This window comes from Lagopus leucura, unplaced genomic scaffold, assembly GCF_019238085.1.
Source record: "Lagopus leucura isolate 7727_CA_CO unplaced genomic scaffold, USGS_WTPT01 Super-Scaffold_100008, whole genome shotgun sequence".
Taxonomy (NCBI): domain Eukaryota; kingdom Metazoa; phylum Chordata; class Aves; order Galliformes; family Phasianidae; genus Lagopus; species Lagopus leucura.
In genome coordinates this window covers 12,062,084-12,077,648 of record NW_024962265.1, presented here as the reverse complement: position 1 = coordinate 12,077,648, position 15,565 = coordinate 12,062,084, and the positions used below count along the sequence as shown (strand labels likewise).

Here is a 15,565-nt window from a genome sequence, read left to right as displayed (position 1 = left end):
ACAGTACAGCCAAAGACTGGGTGTTGTCCTGTGGAAATCACTCAGCCTAGCACAGCTGGACTCTGCTGTGAAGATTATTTTTTTTCTGGAAGGCAATGTATTGTAAAGGATTACTGCATTGTAGATGTAACCAGAATTTATGCATGTTATAAATGAATTTTGGGCAGTTACACTGGTATTGAGGTGTGCAGCTGTTTTCTTGTTGTTGCACAGTGATCTGTTGGATGTTACCTTGGCCACGGAGTGGGCGGTCTGGTCAGTGTGAGGCTCTGTGTGAGGAGATCAGGGTGGTTCTGTCAGTTTGCATTTTCATTTCTACTAGGGCCAATTTAGAGCAATTTCTGTGTCTTCAATGCTGCCTTCATGAATTGTCACACCTGGGAATGAGCCTGGTGGGAGCAATGTATGACAGCTCAGCATGGTGGTCCCTTGTCACACCAATTGCTGACATAAACCCAATCCAGTGATGAGTCCAGTGGTTGGCTCCTGGGATGTGTGCTGAGGTATGTGGAGTGGAAGGATTCAGAGCAATGCAATAGCTGTGGGAAGTTGTACAGGAGTTGCCTGTATGGATGAGACATGCACCTACCTAACAGAAAAACATTAAAAAAAGAGCAGGTGCAAAGCAGGGACAGCTGCTCTCCTGCAAAAGGGTGAGCTGAAATGCATTGCTAAAGTAGACCTATGAAGAGCTAACACAGGATGAAGGTATCAGCCTAACAGCTTCTGTAAGGAAAAATACAAAAGTTACTATTATAAAACATGCTAGAGCTGTTAGTGAACATTTAAAATAGATTTTGGCTCAAGCCTTTGTGAAGAGTTTTTTTTCTTCTGTACTTCAGCAACACAGAAGCTTATTAGCATTTTCTATTTATACTACTGCTGGTCCCTGTTTATGTTACTAAATCTACTTGCCCTGAAGTGCTTAGTCCCATGCTGCTCTCTGTGGAACACTGGCTTCAGCAGTAAATTGCCCTCTTCTCCCCCTCCAATGCCACCCAAATCCACCCAGAGGCTGCACCCCCACCCCTGCCTCTCACAGCCCATCGCTACACAAGGGGCTCATTCAGCCTCTTGGGGAATTATGCAAATGAAAGGCGATATTCTCCTCCCCGTGCACCAGAATTTCCATACGTGTAACCTCTGTTAGGTTTAATGAGACTGGCACACATAAATCCCCAAGATGAAATTATACCCTCAAGTGGCTTCTAACAAAAGGCTGCTCAAAAGTTTTGATTAACAATCACTTAGAAGTAGAACATTAAAAGAGAGGTGGAGCAAAAATATATTCTCCCTTTCTGAGCAAGTTTTGTAAATCTGTATATTACAGGCTAATTCCTGCATGTCGAGTGAAGTGCTCCCTTCAGGAAGTACTCAAAAAAACATGAACATAAAGCACTACTCTTGCTGGCATCTAAATAGCCCTGACCTGGGTCCCAAATTGTGAAAGTAATTCAAATGTGAACTTGCAGAAAATTGTTGTTTCCAGAACTATAAAGGAAATGCATTTAATATTTTGTAAAATAAATACTTCCGTCCCCAGCTGCTCAGCACAGCAGTGCCCCAGGGGTTCAGTTTGCTGCATTCAGGCTCCACTTGGCTCCTGACCACAAAAGGAGTTAAGGATTTTAGTGACAGCCTCTATTAAGTTGTTATATGGCTATTTGTTCTTTTTCTACTTCTACTTTGTGGATGGTATTTTCCCCAACATTGCATAGTGTGAAATAATCTATTATTTAATGATGAATCAGTAATAATAACAGTTAAATACTTGCATGACTTCAAGAAAGATGAAGGCAATATATTGCTGTTGGAAGACCGCAGCTCACGGTCTTTTCTTTCTTCGTGCTCTTTAATAATTTATCAAATCACCCTGACCCTTAACTGATCACAGGGGCCACTGAGCGCTTTAGCAGTCTGTTGCTATCAAACATGATGTGTTTTTCCTGTGAAGCAGAATGAAATCAATCAAAAAAAATCAATTGGCAACTTCATCTTTTAGCTCAGTGAGCGCAGCTCACTTAGCGCCAGACTCTGCACCATTACTCACTTTGAAGGGACTTGTGTGGGAAGTTCAGCTGCCTACAGAATGTTGCTTGCCTTCTGTACAGGTGGCAGAATGAGCTCATAATTGTGTATGTGTAATCATCCTTTAGAAACAACAGGATAGTTGCCAATTCCAGGTAGTTCTTTACTCCCAGTCATCCTTTTAAGTGCGAACAGCTGATGGTTTTTTAGACACATGCATGTACTAAAAGTACATATATGTATTTGATTTTCTTTGTATTCTTCCTATTCTTCTACACAGAGCTTTAGAAACTTAATTCAGAATCCTGAAAAGGTTCCAGAATAGTTTAAAGACACTGCTGAAATATTCTTCCAGCAACCAAAAATAAACCATTGCTTCACTTGCATTTGGGAAAAGAGATATTTTATTGATATGTTTGTTCTCCAGGTAAGGAGCAGAAAGGTGCTTTAAACACCAAAATAGACATAGGAGAAAGGGAGGTGCCTAGCTCTGGAAGCATGGTCTGAAATCTGCAGCTCCAGCAGCTGTGAAATGCAATCAGAGCCTATATACATCCAGTGCACAGATTCTAGCCTAAAAATTTCCTTAGGGCCTGCACTTGGATTGCTGTGAATTCAGGTTTGACAGCTTGCTGCTCAGCTGCTGCACAGCCTTTTCTGCTCCGAGATGATGGGGCTCTCCATTGGCCTCCAGAAGGAGCCATGTTCTGAGCTGGTTCTGGATGAACCTCATTCTGAGGTGTCTTAGAATCATGGAATAGCTTAGGTAGGATGGGACCTGTAAGGCCATTGAACTCCAATCCCCCTGCCATGGGCAGGGTTGCCAACCACTAGATCAGATTGCACAGGGGTATCCTGAGGACCTGTCCTGCAGCACGGCTCCTTCCTTCATATTATGAAAGATCATTTGAAGATGTCTATTTTTAATAGCTGTAAATCAGGAATGATTACTTTCCCAAAGAGCCTGGAGTGATTTGGCACTTAAAGCTTTATTTTCTTCGTATTTCATCAATATTTTATGTTTGGCATTTTACTGTCACCCTTATGCATTACTTTGAAAGTGGAAATACATAGCAGATAATCAATTTAGAGGCAGCAAAATCAAATTGTAGTCATTCATCTTACACCTGTATTTAATATTAATCTTCTTTCCTACTATCATCCTCAATTCATATGGCAAATAAGAAATGGCTGGCTACCTACCATCTGGTTCAGTGCAGGAAATCCTATTGAGACTTACCATGGATGTTAAGCTGAGGACTTTGACATGCAGATGAGATACTTGTGTAAATTATTGGTTTAGGAAACTGCTTTCTAAATAAGAAACCTCATGTAGTTACATCATGTAAATCAGAATTATTACAGATCCACATTTCTCAGATTTAGGAAGCAGAAAAGAATATTAATTTCACTGCATTTGTCTGCACCGCTGGATGCTTCCCAAGCCCTGACAGAACAAAAGATTATCTTTTGGCTTCCAGAGGTCCAACTGAGAGAACAGTTCCTATCTCTTTCCCTCCTCTTTCGGGGAAGGCTCACACCCAGGTTAAAGTTGTCAAGAACTGAAGAGCTGCCCTTGCGCTTGGATGTCTATTGGCCAGTAAAACAGCGTCTTCATGTCTTGTTCACCTTCCTGCATACGACCTTATTTAAGAAGCATAATACATAATACTTTCCTGCATTAGCACTAACACCCTACTAATGACTCTGATTACCAGTAGAATAATTTTTCACATGCAAAGATTGAAGCAATGGACTTGTCATTTGACTTTACTTTATATTCTCCATTCAGAAAGTTTTCTCCATGTCTGGATTTCTTGTGTTTGATCTCCCTCTTGAAATCTACCTCTTCACATAGAGGCTTTTTCATTCAGTGACTCTAAAGAGTGGGTTGAATAGGGCTAAGCACATTTTTGAAAATTTATGCAAGAAAAACAGCTGCTGAGTTAAATCTTGAGAGGGCTTGAGCATGTCTGGTTCCTCTCCCAGCAGTGTTGTTCACAAGTACAAAACACGTCTGGAACTGGAATGAATTTACTGGGACTCCTAAAGGCTCAGAAATTTTAGGGGATGCAGTAGCTGAAAAGTGCAGGTGTCTGGAACACCTATATATACCTATATAGTATAATGAATGTATACCAGAAAAAACAAGGGAAAAGGCAGTCCAAGAGATGTTACTGGTGTCTTTGCATGTAGCACATTTCAGACCTGTGGATATGTGATCATAACTAGCTTTTGAGAATTTTGGGATTAAGTGAGCTGGCAACATTTGGTTATTTCCAAAAGGCTTCAGAGTGTTTTATACAGATAGATCTTAAAATGCTACCTTAGGATTCTTACTTGTTTAAACACCAAACTTGAATGGATATGGCAGCACTGGCTAACAGGACATGGTCCATAGGACAATGTGCATCTGAGCCAAATACCTTAACATAAGGCATGCTCTGAGGTACATGAAGGACACATACCTGTTCTGAGAGCTGCTATAGAATCAGGGCTGTCTTTTCTCAGTTTGTTTTTTATGGAAGAAGCTTGTTTCACATCTCTCCTTACATATGTTTATGCTCTAGCATTCAGCATAGGAGGCAGCTTGCCTGGTTGGAGAGAGAATGGAGAAGGGAAGTGCTGTTTTCCATAGCAAAGTGCTACAAGAAAGTCGGTAGCAAGAGGAGGAAATAACGGTTTATCTTTTTTTTTCTTTTTCCTTTTTAAATAGGTTCTTGGTATTAATTGCATTTCTCCATCTTTCACATTTTCATGTTTTGTTGTTTTCATGTTCCCCTTTCAGCATGAATATTTTGGTTTTAAGTCTCAGTCAGTTAAATTTAGGTTTTTTAAGCATCTCTGTGTCTTTCTGCAAAGTATCAGTACTTCATTTTCGTGAAATATTCTAAAAATGTTGAACTCCAAAGTGGACTTGACATACCCAGTAGAGATCCAACAGATAAACAGTGGTATTCTTTACTGTAAAAATTATCGTGATAAATTATTCATAAAATATAATGCCAAAACAATGATGCAATTATAACACAGAATTTTGAGTTTTCTCTTTGCAATTCATTGACATTTTTGTCTTCAAAAATTCTGAATGGGTTTCTTTTCATTGTTTAGAATTTATTCTAGTCACTGCAAAGTTGTTCTTTTTATAAACTGTAAATCAAAGGGAAAAGAAATTCTCCACAGATGTTGTACGTGTTTGATGTATTAGACACATTTTTGCAGTCTACTGCCTTGAAACCTAGGGAATTCATTAACTCACAAGTTGCTGCCAAGGAAAACAGTCACATTTCCCAAGCTGGTGTGCCTGTCCCTGGCTGCAGGATGTGGGTAGGGCAGTCTTTGTCTTCTCCCGTATTTGGCTGGCTCTGGAGAAAGGGAGATTTCTTCAGACTGAAGTGCTGTTCCTGTTTCTCCCCTCAAAATATCTGTTATTTAAATAACCTGCTAAAGCCTTTAGCTGGCTCTATTTCCCCTTAAGGAGCCAGGGATGCTGCTATGTGTGAGCTGGTGCTCTATATAGGTTATGGAGACCAGTCCCACACTCCGAAGTCACTGGATATTGCCAAAACTTCAGAGAGAAGCCCAAGACCCACAGCTTTGGGAAAGAAATAGAGATTTCATCTTTCACTCTCAGCAAACCAAAACAGTTGCCTAAATACCACACACTCTTCAAGGGTGAATATATATTCCTGGGCATATTTTTGGACACATCTGTCTCTGTATGTCTTTTTTGGATAAACTTCTGGGCACAAGACAAGCTGGTTTCTTTGACGATGCCACCACCCCAATTGGTCAAGGAAGGCAAATAAAAACTTAAAATGTCAGTGTAGGCTGACAAGAGATGGCCAAAGTCCATATGCACCTGCTATCTTGCAATAAACTAGGATGAGGCTGTAAAAATCCATCTTCCTGGGCTTCCCTTCCGCTGCTCTCCAGATGTGAGGCTTCCACCCAGAGAATCCTGAGCCTTCTCTGTGGCCATCCCAATCAATGAGATCTATCCCTGCCCATGACAGGCACTTGGAACTTGAAATTTTGAAGTATCTTCCAACCCAAATCATTCCATGACTCCATGATTCTATGATTCCATTTGTAGGGAATTTGAGCTGAGCTGTGTAAAAGCCTGAATGGCAGAATACCTTGTGTATGCATCAGTGGGGAACTAATCGAAAAAGCCTGCATGTGAGGGCTACGATCATTTGTAAAAGATACAGCCATCACTGCCATCACCCACTCCTGTCTTTCCTGGGACAGATTACTGTCCCATGGAACACTGTCGCTGTGGTTTCATTTCTGCCCCAAAACTGAAGCAGGTTTAGAATTTAATAGCCCCTAAGATTCACAATGCATATAACCTGAGCTATGGCTCTCACAAGCCCGAGTGGGATTTCAGATGTTGCTTTTGATTTGTAAAACACTCAGCAATTTCCTTTTGGCAGCCTCTGGGGAGGCACAGGAGGAGTGGCGCATGCAGATTCCTCTGCCTGCAGTGAAGGGCTTCTGTGGGCAAACTCCTTCACTGTGGAAGGGTTTAAAAGGAAGGGTTTAAGAGGATCTGCTGGGTTTGCATTTCAGAACAGCCATAAAAACTGTTTTTGGGGACTCTGAGAGGCAAAGATAAGGTTTATTTATAACTACAGCAAGGAACTGTAAGAAATCACAGAATCATGGAATCACAGAATCATTAAGGTTGGAAAGATCACTAGGATTATCTAGTCCAGCCAACAACCCATGCCTGTGACTGCTCTAGAGCATGTCACTTGGTGCAATATCCACCCTTTTCTTCAGGGACAGTGACTTCACCACCTCTCTGGGCAGCCTGTGCCAGTGCTTCATCACTTGCTGAGAAGAAACTGTTCTTCATATCCAACCACCATAAACTTCCATGCAACATAACAGCTAACGGTCACCTTTTGGAGCATGTAGGTACCTGCTACCATTTGCTCTTCCTCTGATCCTACTAGCAATGTTTTAGCCCATGTAGCTATTCCTTGAACTGAAGGATCAATATTTGAAGTCACTGGGAAGAAGGCATTTTCTTCTAATAAGTACATTCAAAAGAATAGTTTCAATATTTGTTGTTTAATGTGCTGGGATTAAAGGTGTAGTAATCCATTCAAGTAAGATTGCCTGGGGGTGTTAAACAAACAACCGTGTTTGTACTGATCTGTAGGAAACTACAGAGAGGGTCTGAGGGGGAAGAAAACCATTGTCATTGTTGTGCTTTTGGTGAGGGGGGTGTTTGTTTTTTTGTTAGTTTTGTTAAAAAAATACAGTTCTTTTATCTAATGATGTACTGGAGTGAATTCCAGAGAGGATGATTAACGGAAGACATTTACATTCATCCATACATTAAAGGCCGATTCAAAAAAAAGTTCAAAGGAGTGTATACTGGTGAAGCTGTTGAAGGCTGCTGCTTTTATTTCAGATCAGAAGAGTTAATGAAACAACAGCTCATCTGCTTTTTTCCAAGTAGATGTGCCTTTCTACTAAAAGATAACACCTTTTTCTATCAGCTTCATTTTGCTAATTAAAACATGAGATTTCTCCTTCAGATTTTATTTTCTTTTAGATCGATAATGTATGTAAATCAGTTAATAGAGTAACACTGATTTGCAGCAGCTGCAGTCCAACTCTCTCCTTTAAAAATGCAAATAATTCCTCTGGTATTGGTCTCATGAAGAATAATGATAGCAAGTACATGCAGCCAAAGTCAGCCTTGGCTCAAGCGAAGGCCAGCTCCAATGTTTTCATTGGCATTAATACTAATTAGTCTGTGGCATACTCTTGGCTTTTCACATTGCATATTGCCATGATGAAACACATGGTAGATGTATTACTCTATCTGTTAGCACCATGCAAAGGGCCATTAACATGTGTTACTGTTTATCTCCCCTGTGTCTTTCTTGTAGGAATTATGTCTGACCACCAGTTCGGAAATCAGTTCATGTGCAGTGTGGTTGCATCACATGTGAGCCATCTCCCAACCACCAATCTCAGTTTTGTTTGGATTGCTCCACCTGCCGGCACGGGCTGCGTGAACTTCATGTACGTATGTACAGATCATGTATGGTTCCTATAGCCAGAGAAGATAACCATTTTGGAGACAGTGAAATGATCTTAACCCATTTGCACTAGGAACTTACATTTGCACCATGATTGTGCAAAGAAGAGATTTTATTTGGAAGTAAAACTACTGAGTTCTTCCTGATTGATGAGTTTCTGTGTGTACTAGGACTTCATATTTTGAAACACATAAGAAGGAGAAAGTGCTCTGTAATGTAGCATGCCATCCAAAATATAAGGCGTAAGTGCATCAAGACTAGCATTTCAATAGAAAATGATTCCACTTAGTTATTAGTCATATCAATAAACTTTTCAGAATACATCACATTTTCATTGACCTTTTTTTACTTGTTGCATTTAATGAGAGTTAGAACCTTGCAAGGTTCTCATGATGTTGTTTAGATTGTACGCCTCAACATAAAGCACAAGCAGTCAAGAATATTCGTAATCAAATATGAACAGTTCCTGCTGAAAAACATTTTAACTTCTGCTTAGTTCTGCTAGTTTACAACCTCAGAAAAAAAAAATTACTCTCAGCAATTTTTTTTGTAATTTTTGTAAAGATCCAAGTCAACATACAATGATTTAGTACTTTATCAAGTGCGCACAAAGTACACAGCTTAATATCATTACAATATATATATTTAGCATATTTTACCTTATTTTCTAATTACTTCTCCCATAATTTTGGTAGATATGAGGTAAAAATATATACCTAGAATAGAATTGAAAGCAGAAAATACTTCAAGCCTGATCCATTCACAGACAAAAAGCCAGGGTGCTCTCTGGATAGTCAATGGTCACAAAATTTCAGTGTGAGACCTTCTGTCCATTTTGGTGACTGCCATGGTTGTCCCAACAAATCTTGCTCTCAGTGTGTTTTTTCCTTTCTGTCTGGGAAGCTGCAGGTAAATGTCCCAGTGTAAACAAGTTGTTTCAGTGTTTAATGTATGGGAAAACATAGAAAGTGAGTTCCTTCCTTCTTTGAAGAGAGGAATTGCTGATAGTGATCATAGGACCTGTTGATTGACTGATCTATGTCTTTGATATTCCCCTTTTCTCCACAGTGCAATTTTTTGCTTGTTTTGTTACAGTATGTTATTAGCTGCAATGACAATGCCAAGACATTTTTATCTTTAGCTCTCTTTTTCTTCTAAATGTCTAATGGTAAATTGGGAAACAAATAGTTGTAATGAATGACAAACTTTTGAGAGTGCATTTGTTTCCCATTAATTTCTACAATGTACCAGATAAGCTGTTTAGATTATGTAAGATTCCCATTCGTTCTTTGACACGTCAAATCTATGGAAAGTTTGGAGGAAATACTGCTGCTGTTTTGTGTGAAGCCTGTGTCAGAAAAGTTAGCCTCACAAAATAGTTGTATGTGCCCTGAGGAAATCTGTCAGCTACCTTTTTAAGGTGGAAACTTATGGATGCATTGAACTTTATGCATCCTTGTAATTCCTGTTTCAACAGATGATTAACTGTGTCGATCAAGTTGTAGCAACTAGATTTTGTTCTTGTAGGTATGTGAGAAAAGTGCGATGAGCGACGCATCTTTTCCTCATATGCTTGCTCACTCCCTTTCTTTGTTGTTTTGCTTTGTGTATTCAAGAAACAATTGTTGGTCCCAGATTACATGTGAATGCATTTTTTTAAGAGATGTGGCCTTCTATTGCAAGTTTTAAGGTCAATTTATAAACAGTCATTTATCTTCCTGTGACCTGTTGTTGTAGAAATGCAAAGTCACAGCCTGAACCAGTGATTGAGCATCTGGTGGGAAGGCAGGGCCAGCCCAGGGGAGCTCAGGTATATGCAATGCACTGAGTGACCAGAAGGGGTGGAGTCAGGATCCACTCTTTACAGACCTCATGTAAGGGTTGATAGTGTTGTTTCCCATGCCTATTAAATCCCTGGCTGCAGAAAACAAAGCTATTGCTTTGTGCTGTGCTGCCTGCCTTGCACGGCTCTTTGACTTCAGAGAACTGCCTTTTCCTTGTTCACCTCCACTCACTCCTCCACAGAAGATTAACTTAAAAAGACTTTTTTAACACTTGACACTAACTGCTTCTCTAGTTTAAATGTAACATAAAGGTATTCACAAAGGTACCTGGGTGATAATTTATGAACTCTGACAACAGTGGCAGAGCTAAGAGCCTCCTATGCTGCTGCAAATGTATCTGTCATTTAGATCAGCTCATTAGTCTTTGACCTCTCTCAGGATGGACAATAAGGTCATTAATTAGTGCCAGCTCTGGCAATGCAAGCTTTGCCATGCTGACACCTCTCCCTAGATACTTCCCAGGAGGAGCTGGACAAAGGTCACAAGGCAAATCTCCCCGGGCCACTGCACAACCAGCTGTTATGGATGTGCTATTGACTTACTTCTGGAGGGCCAGGGGCATGTGGGTGGGAAAGCTAAAATGCTCAGGGCTCAAGTTAGAGTCGTTCATATATAACTTAATGTCAGTGAGAGCGTTCTAGCCTTTCTCCTCCAATGTAGATGGGTATCCTACACATCAGGGCTTGGTTTGGGGTGAGGAAAGTGTAGAGCTGGAATATTTTGCTATCTTTCTTTTCTGAATAATATATTGAAGTGTAATTTCTTGCTTATTCAGTCTTGGTTATTATTTCTATCTTATTTTTTGTAACGTTCTGTGGGAAGCATGTTTATTGCTTATGTGCCTAAATGAAAAGGCCTGGGAATAGAAACAAGAAGAAAACATTTAGTTGATAAAGTAGGTTTAATAGATTATATTGCTTAAATTTCTAATAATCTCAAGCAACTTACAGAAACTGAAGATTTACACTTTACTACCAATATGAAAGAAAAACTTAATCCCTACAGGGATGTCAAAACCCTATAGACATCACTGGGAAAATTCTCATCTACTGCATCTATGCTTCTCAGTCAAAGGGGAGACAGTCAGTGAAGAGTGACTGAGGGAGCTGGGTTTGTTCAGCCTGGAGAAGAGAAGGCTCTTGGGAGACCTCATTGCAGGCTTCCATTATTTAGAGGAAGCTTATAAACATGAGAGAAATTGATTTTTATTTTTTTTTTACACGGACAGATAGTGATTGGACAAGAAGAAACAATTTTAAACTAAAAGAGAAGGGATTTAGGTTAGATGTTAGGAGGAAATTCTTTACTCAGAGGGCAGTGAGGCCCTGGCACAGCTGCCCAGGGAAGCTGTGGGTGCCCCATCCCTGGAGGTGTCCAAGGCTGGGTTGGATGGGGCCCTGGGCAGCCTGAGCTGGTGAGAGGCAGTCAGTGCACAGCACTGGGTTGGGGCTGGTGGGCTTTAAGGGCCCTTCCAACCTAAACCATTCTATGATTCTATGTTCAAACTGCTGGTTTTTCTTGTTTTTTTGGGTTGTTTTTTTTTTGTCCAAATACCTCTTTGTGGCTAATAACTCTTCTATAAGATAACCTACTAAAGAGAAAAACAAAAAGCAATGACTGTTCCTCTGGTTTGTCTTTGTATAATTCTTCTCCATAGATGCTTCAAGATGAACTGAGGAAATAAAAGTTAATATGCAGCATTTGTTACAGAATAGCTTTCTTAGCAGTACCTTAGGATTCCTTCAAACAGTGTCCAGCACCAAGAGCTCCTAAGCAGATTGCCATGGTCTAAAAGAACTGCTTACCACCAAAAAAGCAGGCCCTCCTTTGTGCTAACAGGTTATTTTTCTGTTTGTTGGAAATCTGTAGAATGTTATCTTCATGAGCCTTCAGCTAGGTCTCACTGTTTGCAATTTCTGCTCTAAGCTCACCCTTACCCAGTTAAACCCCAGCCTGCTGTGGGGATGATAATAACAGGGTGATACGCAGTGCTGCATCTGAGGTTGTTAAGCCCATATGTTTATAGATGGCTTAACCTCCTAGTTTGTGGAAGTAATGAAGCTGACCCAAATTTCAAAAGCATTCTGTGTTTTGAGCATTAGCATGGCTTACAGCAGAAGTTCCAGCTACTGTATTAAATACAATAGGTTGCTGTAGAAATTGCTTTGGAAAATAAGTATTTTTATATAGCTTTTTTTGCTAGTCATCAAACAGGTATCCTATAATTCCAATTGTCTATACGTGTATTCACTGCAACCTCTGTTAGTAGTAGAAAGCTTCTGAAATATAATTATCAATTTGCAGGATTTAAATTCTGCACAGTGTAGCTTTTTTGATATTTTGATATTTAAAACATAATTGTAAAGCTGTCTGGCAGAGCTAAACTGAACTAATTTGTGTAATGACACCTAATCAGCACAGTGGCAGTGTCCACCTGTCCACCAGACAGGGGTAGGAGAACTGAGGCACGGCACTAGCATATCACTTCTGGAGCGGGAGCACTGGTTCCCAGCACAGCTCCTGGGCACAGTCTGGGCCTCGGTGCTGCAGCCCACAGCTGAGCTATTGAAAGAAACTTGGAAGAAACATTCAAGGAAGGAGATGTGTTTTTCGGTTTGAGTACGTCTTTTCCCACAATCACCTGATGATTACAGCTCCTTTCTGGGAAATTTTAAGTACCCTGTTCCCAAACCAGTCTTTTCATGCCCATATGTTTAAGCCGGTTTCTAGGAGCTGACAACTGTGCCAGTGCATGAGCTTGAAATATCACACTGCACAAACACTGCAGAACATAAAGGCTGTGATTGAGAGGCTTGGTTACCTATTTAAAGCATTTACAGAAAACCCATGATAAGAATGATGGAAATATTGAATAAACATTCAAGATTACATGGTCTTCTGTAGTATTCCTCTTGCTAGGGGGGGAAGGGGATATATTGTTTGAAGAAGCCAAATTCTCCCGGTAAACCACTTTGCTAAGCAGTCATTTAAGGCAGTGCTTACTGTTTTCTCTCACTTGTTTAAAAAAATAAAACAAACAAACAAACAAAAAAACCCACAACCAAAAACCCAACCTCAAATGAAAGAAATGCAGAGGATTAACTTCAAAATAAGTATATAATTGTTTACTCAATGCTCAGTGCTAGTACAGATAGGTATTAAAAATGTGAACAGAAAATAGCAAATATCAGAATGAAGATCCCTTGTATTTATGTTATCACTCAACTCTTGAATACATGATCATGTAGATTTTGCTCCTCTGCATTCTTAGGAAGAATCAGAATTTTTCATAGCATTCTATTTGTTGCTATGATTTGTAACATTTGCAGTCAGTTAAAGAACGTCTCATAAAGCACATGGACACCATAACGTATAGGTGGCCTTGGCTCTGGGTTCTGTGAAGCACCAGCTCCCTGTGTCAGTCTCTTCCTAGAGTTTATTGCATGACAGTAGTGAAGCAGGATATTTATTATCAGTCTTTTTGCTGTTGGTATATCAGTAGCCCTGTCTGAGACAAGGATTGTATGAGCAAAAAGTAACAGTCCTTGTTTGCAGTCAAGGTAGATTTGACACATATCCATATTGCTTATAATTTATGCTCTACGGACAAAAAAAAAATCCTTATTAATTGTTCCTTCTGATGTGCTGGTTTAGAGGAACTATGAAGAAAAATTGCTTCTTCGCTATGTTTTTCACTTCCCTGGGTAGAGGCATTGTTGCAGTGTCAATCAGCATTATGTGTAACATTCTGAAAATCACAAGCCAGTGTTTCATTCAGATCTTGGCTCTGCTTGTGTCCTATTTTGATGTGGTGCCCAGATTACCTCCTTCATCCTCTATGTTTGTTAATTTCCCAGTGAAATCAAACACTATGCATGGAATCACTGTGACTCTTCTGAGTATGACCCCAAGCAACATAGACTCAGCTGATTGTGGAGAATTACAGTTTCCTTGTCTATTTTGTCTCGCTTTTGTCTTTTTTTATGCGGTGGCAATGCAAACAGAGAAGACCAATGAGGAATTCTGTGTATTTTCAGAAACATGCTTATGCTCTAGCACAAAGTGTACTGTGATGAGGGAATGTTCAAAAGAGTTCAAAGCGAAGGAAGAAAATAATGATGAACAATGCAAGCTGATTGCACCAATTTCAACTCCTTAAAGGCTTTTTCAGTTTCAGCTTTGGATAGATGTACAGATATCTCTCAATAGGTATTTATGAGTGAACAAAGTATCTCTAGTTCCTTCAACAGTTAGTTGAGGTGCAGTCCAGCTACAGAACTGCAGGCAGGTAAGACCTGACATCCAGCTTTAATTACATTTAGAGGGAGTTACCTGCAAGTCTAGCAGGTCTCCCTAGCTCCAGTAGTTTCCTTTAACATCCCAAGTTATTCCAGACGTGCTCAGGAAGCAGAATCAAACCCTAGGTCTTTGCTAACTGTAGTGGATCATTAACTACCTAGTTTCCATGTAGACCTTTCTACAGACACCTAAAGGTTTTAGTCTGGATCTGTATCCTACACAGACAAACTCAGCTGACTAAACATAAGTGCCAAATACCACATGAAGAAAAATTAGTCCTTCATTCCCATCACTGTCAATAGTCAGTATCTTAGTCCATGTCAGGAATTTCCAGTGAGTTGGTTGCTCAATAGTGGGAAACTGCTAAAGTATGTGACTAGAACGGGCAGCTCTGTAAACTTCAGATCTTGCATTTTTTCTTACTGTCTGATATCATCTTAGGAGAGTGACAATCCTGCTAACTGCCCACTAGAAGAAGAGAAATATCCAGTGCTTAACATTTTCTCCCATCTTGTAGAGAACTGGCCATTCGCTATTTCAGGCTCCTCATGCTGCATAGGTACAAGAAAAGCAGAATCAACAAAGCCAGGAATAAATGAACGCATGTTGAAAAGAAAAGCACATGACAATTCCATTGATAATTTAGTTGGGCTCAATTCAAAAGAGAAAAAAAATAAAATGCAACTTTCAACACTGGGTAGTGTCAGAATAGAAACTGCAAGATGGTATTATGTTAGGATTGGGTTTTTTATTTGTTTGATACAAATTTAATATATCACATACTTGTAGTGTATAATAGCAGAAAGCAACTCAGTATGGCCACTGGCTGCTCTGTGGAGAATTTGGCATTGTTCCATAGGACTCTGGCACTTTCTTCATGAAAGAAAATGAAATTCATTTCTGCTGGTATTACCTAAATAATAAAACAATCACAATAAGAATTATTTCCCTTCTTACAAATGTTCATTTGGCAATTCTAGAAGCAGAGATTAGATTTTACTTTCTTCCCTTTCTGTGCAATGTACCGATTATTTTCTGCACGAGACCATCAATTTGCAATCTACAATACAGTCATCAGTAATTGTGTTTAGAATTCTCTCTTGGATTTTGTTTTGTTCTCTCTGAAATTTAACTTCAGGGTTATTTTTCAGAGTATATTTTGGCTCGAGAGCATAAATCTTTGTTTCATTCAAAGAGGTGCTTTTTCTTCCCTTCTTCCCAAGATGCTTTAATTTTGAAAACATGACTAGAATATAAAATATATTACACACACTCCAACAGTTTGCTTCTACTAGTAGGTTTTCCTCTGTAACATGAATTGAGTGAAAC

The 15,565-nt window shown here is 39.7% G+C and overlaps 1 protein-coding gene across 1 annotated transcript in view; it reads left to right on the top strand.

Annotated features, from left to right (window-relative positions):
• The window catches only part of RELN (reelin), a 270,856-nt gene that overhangs the window by 70,544 nt on the left and 184,747 nt on the right, over window positions 1-15,565 (top strand). The window contains exon 3 of the mRNA XM_042872293.1: window positions 7,941-8,076. Coding sequence (XP_042728227.1) covers window positions 7,941-8,076 — 136 coding nt within the window. The remainder of the gene's footprint in view (window positions 1-7,940; window positions 8,077-15,565) is intronic.